We start from the raw sequence: 9,737 nt of genomic DNA, 5'->3' as shown, positions 1-9,737 counted from the left end.
AAGGTTGTGTGTGTGTGCCCGGCAAAATGTTTGCTCCGAACTCTATTCAGGGGAATTTGACGTAAACTGATGTAGGCCGCATAGACATAAATCTGTATCTGAAGGGTCGGTCGCGAATCCCCTTTTTCTGACCAAGCGGGCGACCATTGGTACCCACTGCAGCATTTGTTCTTTCATGCCGCTCTGATGTGTGCGCGTGATAGAAAATGAGTCATGCATCTGTACATATCTCTGGATACGATTTTTTTTAAAGGTGATAGCTACGGAGGAATAAATGTAATACACGCCTAAAGCAATGCTGTGGCTAATGTATTCTACTATGCAAAGGGGCTGCACTTGTTTTTTTTTTTTTATTTCCGTTGTACTAGGTTCTTTGGTGTGAGGGGTAGGTGGTTTTTTCTTTCTTGATTTTAGAACTTGTATTTCGCCAATCTTCCTATTTTTATTATCTTTGGGCTCTCTGCGAGAGTTTTTTTTTTATTTACGCTGAGGAAAAGGGGCAAGATGAAAAGACACACCGCACAGTTAGCAGGAAAGCAAAAAAAAAAAAGACACGGAGAGGTGAGGAGAAGAGGGCATGAGTGTGGTGCAAATGCGGGGAACTCCAAGATAAGTAAGATCGTGCAAGTGTAAATGTGGTGTGTGGGGAACGTTTTATATCTCAGCTACAACGACCACGTTTCGTTTCGTAATTTGTGTCTCTTGCACTGTTGTTGTTGTTGTCCTTGTTGGTTGTTGTTTGCTTGCTTTCTGCTGCCTTTGCGGGTACAACCCATCGAGTAATAAAACACACACAAACACGCACAGACACACATATCCCTCTATCTGCATCTCAAAACATACGTGGTCCTTTTTTTTTTTTCTATCTGCTTTGGAGTGCTTTGTTATTTTTCACTCCTCCTATTTCTGCGTTTTTGTGTGATAATGTGGCCAATGTAGTCTTCTCTGTCAACAATGCGTTTTGCGTGTTCCCGCAGAGGCGTGAAGGTTTTTCTCTCTTTTGCTTGCGTATTTCTTCCCCTTTCTAGTTATGGGGCTGAACCTTATTCTGTTGCAAGCTTGACCTTTCTCGCATTGTACAAACAGAAGTTTATGTATGCGCATGTATGTGGGCCCAACGGAGTCTCAGCGCCTCTTTTTGAAATGTGTCGGAGAGAAGCAATACTGGGGATGGTTTGAGGAAACTTTCCTCACGGTCTTCAGATGTTCTTCTGGCGGCGCATCTTTTCTTCTGTGCTTGTTTTGTTGTTGTTGTATTCGTGCTTGTGCTTGGTTTCTGTCTTTGCTGTACTTTCTCTCTCTCTCTCTGTGTGTGTGTGTGTTTGTGTGTGTGTAGGGTTTGCCATACCGCAGTTGCAGCGCAGCGGATAAGGAAAGGGATACAATACCCCACGCGGCGGAGCAAAGGAACGGAAGCGGTGGAAGGGGAGGAGAGAAACTCACTCAGTTTGATAGAAGGCGAGGCGACGGAAGATGGCGGCGGAGGCTCAGGGTCAAATCCACGAGGATGCGGCGATCAACAGCGACACGATCCAGGAGGAGGTCTCGACTCTGCTGAGAGGGAAATTTGCGCAGGAAACATGGAGCACACGCAAGGTCGATGGCTGGGTGGACGACGTTGTGGAGGGCGTCCTAAAGAACCTTGCGGACCTGAAGAAGCCATTTAAGTACATTGTTAACTGTGTAGTGATGCAGCGAACTGGTGCTGGCATCTCCACAGGGTTTATTAGTCTCTGGGACAACACCCTCGATGGGGTCGTTCATGTGCCATACGAAAACGAAACGCTGCACTGCTTTGTCACCGTTTTTTTTCTGAAATTGGACTAAGCCAGCGGGGGCGGAACAACAGTTGCAGCAGCAACAGCAACAGCGACAGCAACGAGAAGGAAAACTGGGACGCCTGCACGTGCGGTGGAGTGGCCGCGCTGGGCATTAGAGCCGAGGCAGGATGGGGTTAGAGAGAGGAGGACAAGGGGCGGCACCCGCGGAAGGAAGGAGAGGAGTGAAAAAATGTGTGTCCCTGTGAGTCGTGTTCCTTTTTGTATTTTGGGCGAACTTGGGGTGTTTCTGACGCCCCTGTACTTCCATTTCATGTGATCTCCTATTCTTCTGCAGGAGCGTGTCCTCTCGTATCCCCATTCCACGATGTAAAGCAAAGATAAAGAGGGGCACAAGGAAGGACGAACAACATAAGCACGACGGGGGCTTTGACTGGGGAGAGGGGCGTTGGTCGTCGAAGCAAGCCCTTGATGTGATACCCCCCCCCCTTTTTTTATCATCTTCGTAGTCCTCGTCTTTTTTGTGTTGTTTGTCGTTGTGTACTTACTTGTGATGTGGCGGCCCTTTTCTCATTCAGCGCCCTTGCCGCTGCTCGTGAAAACGTGAAAATAGCGGGTGAGGTGATGGACGGAGACGGTGCCAGACGAACACCCCGTAGTTGTCTGCCTTCGTTGCATGACTCTCATGTTGCTTTCTCTCATATTTCCCTCTTACTTATTTTTTTTTGTTTTGTTCTGCACGGCTCACGGTGGCGTGAATCTTGCAGTTACCACAGCGAGAGAGGCGGAGGGGGGGAGCACGAGGGCGACCTCCCCTTTTTTTTTTTTTAGTTTTTGTGCGGCTCACCTCTAATGCTTGGATGTCGTCCCGGGTGCACCTCCATCCTGCCGTGGGCGAATAACGCGCTGCGACAGTATCGTCGGGCGAGCCTACGGCTCGGCAGCAGCAGCGTTATTGGTGCCGTTTCGTTGACCGCCGCCGCCAGGGAGCACGGCTCGCTGAGTGACGAGAGGAGCAGTTCTTCTTCGCACGGGGCACAACCTACCGGCGACCTTTGCACTTCCCGTCATGCGAACTCCTGTGAGGCGAGGCTTCCATTCGCGGGGAGCGACTCGTATCGCGGCGAGGAGGTGGCGCGTGAGCAGCAGTGCGTCGCGGCGGGAGAACACGGTGACAGGGAGCAGGACGAGCTGCAGTTGCTGCGCCAGTCGGCGCGCACACTACGCGGCGCCACCGAAGCGGAAATAAAGGCGGAAGTTGAGCGCGATTCCCGCGACGGCGTAGCGGCCGTTCCGCCGTTGCCACCGTCCGGGTGGAACGTGCAGCACCCGGCGGGCTCGAATTATTTTGTCATGACAAAAACACTATGTGGAGGAGCGAAATCGGCCGAGCTGCACAAACGGCGCTACCAAAGTGTTCACGATAGCTTTCTTCAGGCTGTGAAAGAAAGTCAACGGCAAAATATGCTGCGGGATCAAAAGCGGAAGCAAAGGCAACAGCAGCAGCAGAAGCGTCCGAGAGAGCAGCAGGCGCAAGCACAACATCGCTTAGCGGCCATCTCTGGTGGCGAATCTTTGCAAGCAACGAGTTTGTCGCAAAAGATGGTTGTGGATTACAGTGGTGAAAACCAGCGTCGTGCAATGCTACGAGAGATGGAGACTCCACACGGTGCAGAGGTCGTGGAGAGAATGGATGTTCACTTGACCGTGTTTGCCCCGTTTCGCGTGTACGATCCTTCGTTACAGGACCCCACTGTTGACATCTGCGAGTGGTCCTCCTTTGACGTACTTGTGCGCAAGACGACACCAGCGGACGGGCGTGGTTCTGAGGGTGGTACACGAAGTCCGCTCAACTCTGTGGCCCCCTTCGTCGAAGAAAGTGCACTCTGCATGTTGGTGAGACTAGCCAGTGTAAACAGCGAGATGCGAATTCGTTTTATTCAATTTCTTTCGCGACATGAGGCGCAGGCCTTGGAGGAGCACGTGTGTTTTGGCCAGGGCGAGCCAGGGTTCTTGGAATTGATGCGCCGTCGCCGTCAGGTGGGGGCGGCGACACGCCCCTTTCGCTCACTGCGCCGCTACGATGAACCACTAGCTCAGCTTCAGGAAGTGCCTGCCGGTCAAAAAGCGTTAGCCGGAAATCCTCTAAATCTCAACTCACAACAGGGCGCATGCGGCACGGCCTATGAACTCCTGACCGGCTGTTTTGACTCTAACGGGGAGTACAGTCGAACCTTGTGCTACAGTGGACCCTACCTGAGTGAGTTGTCAAAGGAGATGATGGAGGTGATTCAGGGTTACCTGCAAGGGGACCTTGCTATTTCGACGGAGCTTTGTGAGTATGTGTGTCAGATGCAGTATTTCTTGGAACAGGAGGAGTACATGGCGTGGTTGGGGAGGCTGCGTCACGTGGCCACCGTTGCTGCAGAGCGGAACTCCAAATGAGGTGGCGCATCCTATTTATTTGACTTTTGAGGTTCCACTTTTTTTTGTGTGTGGTATTTTTTTTGTCTCTATTGCAGCTCCTTCTTTGCCCGCGCACTCTTGTTGTGCCTCTGTGTGTCTACTGGAGCAACGCGTGGGGCACGGCATGAATGACGTGGGCGGTCTGGCTGCGTGGAACTTGTGAGGCAATGCATCTCATCTTTCCCTCTCTCATGCATTGTTCTCTGCTACTGTTTGCTCCTTCGCAAGCGCAGGAGGGACCTTTTTTTTTTTTTTCCTCCACGGCTTTGGTGGATGGTGGGTCTCTGCTCCTCATCCGTGCACCTGCGTCTCTTCTTGCTTTGGGGCACCTCCCGCCATACAAGCGAGCAGCGCAGCAGTGAGTGGAAACATATCCTGGGGGCAGCAAAGAAAATAAAAAGTGACCATGGCCCATTCGCTTTCCCAGAAGGAAGTGGAGGAATTTCGCGAGATGTTCGATCTTGTTGACACGGACCACAGCGGCCGCATTACGTCTGGGGAGTTGCGCAAACTGATGGAGACACTGCGCCTCCGCCCCACTGAGGAGGAATTAGAGCAAATGTTTCGAGACGCCGACGCGACGGATTCCAATAATGGGATAAACTTTGAGGAGTTTGTCGCCTTGATGTCTAAGCGTGTTCAGTCTGACTATACGTTAGAACAACTGCGAAGCGCCTTTAAGCTTTTTGAGACGGAAGACATGCCTTCTGGCTACGTTTCGACGGAGGTGCTGGAGCACGCCCTTGTCTCGTACGGCACGGAGAAACTCACTCACGACGAGGCGACGCGCTTGTTAGCTGCAGTTGATCCCGAAGGAACTGGCAGGATCAACTACATTGATTTTGTGTCCATGGTGGGTGGCAAGGAAGTTTGAGCGAGCGGAATATCGAGGATGTGTTGGAAACGACCACGGATTTTTTTTTTTTTAAAAAGCAAAGAGGAAGAAGAGACCACACGAGTGTATATTTCTGTTGCGGCATACTACCCGGGAGTTGCTGCCTTTCGCTATGTGTGTAAGTGTGTTTGTGTGTGTTTGCTTCTTTTTTCTTGTCCTCCTCTGCCTCGCCTCCTTCATGCCTCCCATCGATGTAAATGATGCTCTACTCTCCCCCTGACTGATGTTCAGCGAAATCCCCGAGCTGCGGACCCGACACATGCTCTCCTCTGCACAGCCTCGTCCTTGCTGCGGGTGTGTCAACAGGCGTGCGGAGTCCACGAGGAGAGAAAAGTGTCATGTAAGCGTCTCTGCGTCCAAACTTCAAAGCACTTTTGGTTCGTCTAACGCTTGGTGCTATTGCCGTTCTCTTGCTTCTTCCTGACTGGCCTTTTTTTGTGTGTGTGTGTTGACGGACTGAGGCCAAAGGGACTCCCGCTCACCATGGCACCGCTGAAGAACCTGGCATACAAGACGGTGCGTGGCGGGGCATGGGGAAAAACCTCCTCGCGTCTCATTATCACCCATGGACTACTTGGAAGCAGCTCCAACTGGGCGACGGTGTCACGTCATCTGGCGGACCACGACCTCCTACGTTCCAAGCTACACGAGATTAACATGCTTGACATGCGTAATCACGGCGGCAGTCCCCACGTCTCACCGCACACAAACGCCGTGCTGGCATCCGATATCGAGGTGTTCGCCCTGCAGCAACAGGGAGTTCATCCGGCCCATGATGATGGGGGCATAGTGTTGATCGGCCACAGTATGGGGGGCCTGGCGACGATGGCAGCCCTACTTCGCCGCGAAAACGAGCCTTCGCTGCTGTTGCCAAGTCCTGAGGAACTTCAGATGCGCTTTACCCGTGGGGATTACTACGGATGGAAAGACGAGCAAGGCTTTGCTCAGGAAATGCGTGTTGTCAACGAGTGTATGGGCTTCCCTGCTCATCAACCACTGGATGTTTTCTCCAGCTGTAGAAAAAGTCCTTCCGCTGAAACATCGCCACGTCATTCGTCGGGGCAACAGCAAAAACGGGCTCTGCGTGTCAAGGCTGCCGTCATTGTGGATATTACTCCGATGAACCGTATTGGATCCACAGATAGCAACTCACAACGTGTGGCCGCGACGCTTGATGCGATTGCGAGGGCTGATTTATCACGCATGTGTAACTTTACTGAAGGCCAAAAGGAACTTGAACGGGCTGGTGTGCGTGAAGAGGCTATGCGGGCCTTTCTCCTAACGAACCTGGTTCTGGACCACAAGACAGGAAAGTCGAGATGGCGCTGCAATATGCCGGTACTTCGTGCCGATTACGGTCAGTTGGGGTTAGGCCTGCTTGACTGGTACCTTAACGCCCCTGTTGAGGGTCGCAGTTCTGATAACAGAATGGTAGCCCCGGCCCGATGCGCCCTTCCAACGCTTTTTGTATTTGGAACGCAGTCGCCGTATAACCGCGAAGAGGACCGTCATTTACTTGATCGCTTCTTCTCAAATGTGACGCAAGCGGAGGTGCAAGGTGGTCACTTTGTCCACTATGAAAATATTAAAGGGTTCGTTGATACTGTGGCGCCCTTTCTTGCGGAGCACCTTTGAACCTGAGGCTGAAGAGGCGCGAGAGAGGGGAGGGGAAACGAGGATGGTGGTCAAGGCAGGTTTTGGGAGAAAATCAAAGGAACAACAATAACTAAAGAATAATTGAAGGTTGATAGGGAATGCGAATGTCCTTTTTTTTTTAATTGTTGTTGGTTCTGGCGTTTGTTGCCTTAAGGTGTTAATAAACCTGATACAGATTGCCGCCTTTTTGTCCTGTTGCCCAATCACTCTGAGAAATCGGTGGTGGTTGTGGGGCGAGTAAACACGCGGCTCCTTTTTCGTATTTTTGCTTCTATTTATTATCTCTGCTCGTGGTTTACCTACCCCCCTCCCCATACCTGTATGCGAATTTGTGCCTGCATACGTCCAGAGGACGGATGCGTATCCTCTGCAGAGTTTTATTTTCTCTCCATTCTATTTTTTCTTTATCCTGTTCCATGCGTGTTGGTTGTTAATGCTGCCCACGTAACTGTCAGGGGGAAATTTCCAATTTTGTTTGTGTTTTTGTTTAAGCCACAATTTACTTGGCGTTATTCTTGGACGATGACAGACAGCGAGTCGGACGTCAGGGCCGTACAGCTTTGCAATAGGCTGCTCGAGCTTTTGTACAGTAGTGGCGCCGTCTTTACGGTCAGTCAAATTGCTCTCATTCTTGGGGTGGACGAGACGAGGGTAGTGCATGAGCTCAAACGATCTAATTTCCGCGACATTGTGTACGACCAGGAGGAGGGAACTGTGCAGATGCGAGCCCACCATTGCATGTCACTGTCGGATACTACTGGTAGGGCTGGCACACCCACAGCACGCGTCACGAGAAGGGAATCGAGGTTCTTTGGGTCTCAACACTCCAAGTACGCTAGCGACGGGTATAACGGCAATAGAGTGAGTACGAAGGGCGGGGGACGTGTGGTCTCTACAAAGAGTGCCCTGCGCAAGACGAAGTACCGTCGCCCATTTACCGCGGACGCGGTCGCTGTTGACAGCGCGGAGAGTGCCTCGCCGGTGGGGCGTGTCGGGTACGTGTGCGTTGCCGACGAATTCAATCTCAGCGAGTTGGAGGCCTACTATCGTGCGCAGGGGTACTACACCAAGTTTGATTTTGATGTCCTGCATATACGTTTCTCTGACAAGGAAATGGGTGCAAGAGGCGCACGCAAGGCCGTCCATGCTACAAGGAGCCAGGCGACAACCAATACTCCCACCGCTGCCGGAGGAGCATGCTTGACTCGCACTACGGAGGGCACCAACAATGAAAACAACGAAAACAACAACAACAACAATAATAATAATAATAACACTGGGGGTGAAAAGGCAAGCGATCGAACGTCAATGCTTGTCGCCAAAAACCCTCGCAAAGCGGGGTTTGATTTATTTGTATTTGAATACGGGGCCATTGTCTGGTGGGGATTTGAACAGCGCTATTTTAAGATTGTTGAGAACGATTTTATGCTTCCAAACAGTGCCATTGCAAGATACATGGAAAATCGCTACATGACCCAGCTTATTAGCGAGAATTACCCTGTGTGGTGCACTTACACCCTTGAACGGAAGGAGACGCTGGAGCCAGACGAATACTTCCGAGAGAGGCTGCGCTTTGATCACTTTATCATACCGTTCGGACGTGGAGACATGGATACCGGTAACGTCAGCATGTTGTGCGCCTCACACGCCCTCGCGCAGTCAGCTAAGATTGACTACCTGGAGCTCAAGGTTCAGGAGCTGGCGGAGAGCTGCTCCCCGCTCCCGCGTGACTTGCGGGAAAAGGGCCAGGTGAGCATCACAGAGCGCCGTTTGCTACAGCTTCGTGGTGAGGTGCTTTCCTACCGACTTATGCTAAAGAGTGGTTCAAACCTCATGGATGAGCCCGACTTTTTCTGGGAAAATGCCTACCTGAAACCCGTGTTTCAGGCGACGAAGGAGTGCTTTGAGATCAGTGAGCGCGTGGAGGCGCTGGATAATAAACTGGACGCCGCGAATGAGATTCTCTCTATATTGGCTGAGGAGTTCTCCCAGCGTCACGGCGCCCGACTTGAGTGGATCGTTATTTGGCTCGTGTTGGCAGAGGTTGTCATTGGTGTACTTGAACTGGTAATTGATCTAAAGCCGTGGTTTTACCGAAGTTTGTAGGTGGTGGCAATTTGCAGTGATCGAGGGCTAACTACAATGAAGTGGTAAACAGTTGAAGTTTCTTTTTTGTTTGCTTGCTTGCTTGCTCCTTGTGAAGATGATGGTTTGTTCCTTTCATGCACCTTTTTCCTGTTGCGTCAGTGAGGGACGGGCGTGGCAATCGAATTGGCTGGCCGCGCGGAGGTTGCGGCTGCGGAGCGGGAATAGCAGCTGGCTGCGGGGGAGGTGGACCGGGAGACGGAATAGGGACAGCGCACAGAGGCACCCGCGTGCGTCCCCGCAGGCAGGCATGCGTGCGTGCGCCGTCGCTAGAAGCGGGGGTGGGGGCAGGAGGAGTGGATGCCATAAGGAATAAAGTAGCGGAGGAGGAGGGAGACGAAGGCATTCGCCCCCGAATGCACGAGAAAAAAAAGAAGGAAAAACGCGGCGTCACAAAAGGGAAAAACAAAGGATGTGGAGGGCGGCAAAAGAAACGGTGAGTAGAGTTGTGGGACTGGCAGGCTCCTGCCTCACACTCTCTTCCTCCCCTTTTCTTATGGCCCCGTCTTCTTTGCTCGGGTCCTTCTACAAGCAGGGAAATAAAATTGCGAAGAAGTGTGGCGTTGGTGCCCCCTCCTTTCCTTCTCCCTAATTGTGTGTTGTAACCGCGGATGCATCGTCGATGTGTGGTGTTTTTTGTTTTTATTTTTGCCGTAATCATCGTTTTTGTGCCTCCGTGTGCACGACTGGTGAGATGATCGCTGCTCATGTAGAGCGGGGCTTTGCGGCAGCGAGGTGATGGTGGGGCGTAGCACACGCACGCACGCACGCACGCACACTCTCTCTCTCGACTGTGC

At 51.9% G+C, this 9,737-nt stretch overlaps 5 protein-coding genes across 5 annotated transcripts, besides 7 other annotated features; all 5 read left to right on the top strand.

Annotated features, from left to right (window-relative positions):
* Window positions 1–708: 708 nt before the first annotated feature.
* Window positions 709–740: a microsatellite.
* Window positions 741–787: 47 nt separating this feature from the next.
* Window positions 788–814: a microsatellite.
* Window positions 815–1,232: 418 nt separating this feature from the next.
* Window positions 1,233–1,307: a sequence feature (A-rich).
* Window positions 1,308–1,334: a microsatellite.
* Window positions 1,335–1,473: 139 nt separating this feature from the next.
* On the top strand, window positions 1,474–1,827 carry Tco025E_07892 (outer arm dynein; the record flags this gene model as incomplete). The annotated part of the gene is made up of 1 exon (XM_029374751.1): window positions 1,474–1,827. One exon carries the CDS (start codon window positions 1,474–1,476, stop codon window positions 1,825–1,827), a length of 354 nt encoding a protein of 117 aa, XP_029225157.1.
* An 803-nt stretch (window positions 1,828–2,630) lies between these two features.
* Window positions 2,631–4,223, top strand: Tco025E_07891 (uncharacterized protein; the record flags this gene model as incomplete). The annotated part of the gene is made up of 1 exon (XM_029374750.1): window positions 2,631–4,223. The coding sequence occupies one exon, from the start codon at window positions 2,631–2,633 to the stop codon at window positions 4,221–4,223; it is 1,593 nt and encodes a 530-aa protein (XP_029225156.1).
* Window positions 4,224–4,650: 427 nt separating this feature from the next.
* Tco025E_07890 (calmodulin) lies at window positions 4,651–5,118 on the top strand (the record flags this gene model as incomplete). The annotated part of the gene is made up of 1 exon (XM_029374749.1): window positions 4,651–5,118. The coding sequence occupies one exon, from the start codon at window positions 4,651–4,653 to the stop codon at window positions 5,116–5,118; it is 468 nt and encodes a 155-aa protein (XP_029225155.1).
* Window positions 5,119–5,252: 134 nt separating this feature from the next.
* Window positions 5,253–5,280: a microsatellite.
* A 342-nt stretch (window positions 5,281–5,622) lies between these two features.
* On the top strand, window positions 5,623–6,774 carry Tco025E_07889 (abhydrolase domain-containing protein 11; the record flags this gene model as incomplete). The annotated part of the gene is made up of 1 exon (XM_029374748.1): window positions 5,623–6,774. The coding sequence occupies one exon, from the start codon at window positions 5,623–5,625 to the stop codon at window positions 6,772–6,774; it is 1,152 nt and encodes a 383-aa protein (XP_029225154.1).
* Window positions 6,775–7,317: 543 nt separating this feature from the next.
* On the top strand, window positions 7,318–8,901 carry Tco025E_07888 (uncharacterized protein; the record flags this gene model as incomplete). The annotated part of the gene is made up of 1 exon (XM_029374747.1): window positions 7,318–8,901. One exon carries the CDS (start codon window positions 7,318–7,320, stop codon window positions 8,899–8,901), a length of 1,584 nt encoding a protein of 527 aa, XP_029225153.1.
* Window positions 8,902–8,959: 58 nt separating this feature from the next.
* Window positions 8,960–8,988: a microsatellite.
* A 706-nt stretch (window positions 8,989–9,694) lies between these two features.
* Window positions 9,695–9,717: a microsatellite.
* Between the last annotated feature and the right edge of the window lie 20 nt (window positions 9,718–9,737).

Source organism: Trypanosoma conorhini (assembly GCF_003719485.1).
Source record: "Trypanosoma conorhini strain 025E chromosome Unknown Tco_14.4_contig_00657, whole genome shotgun sequence".
NCBI classification, from domain to species: Eukaryota; Euglenozoa; class Kinetoplastea; order Trypanosomatida; family Trypanosomatidae; genus Trypanosoma; species Trypanosoma conorhini.
The sequence above is the reverse complement of the archived record's forward strand: the minus strand, read 5'-3'. Positions and strand labels throughout refer to the sequence as shown.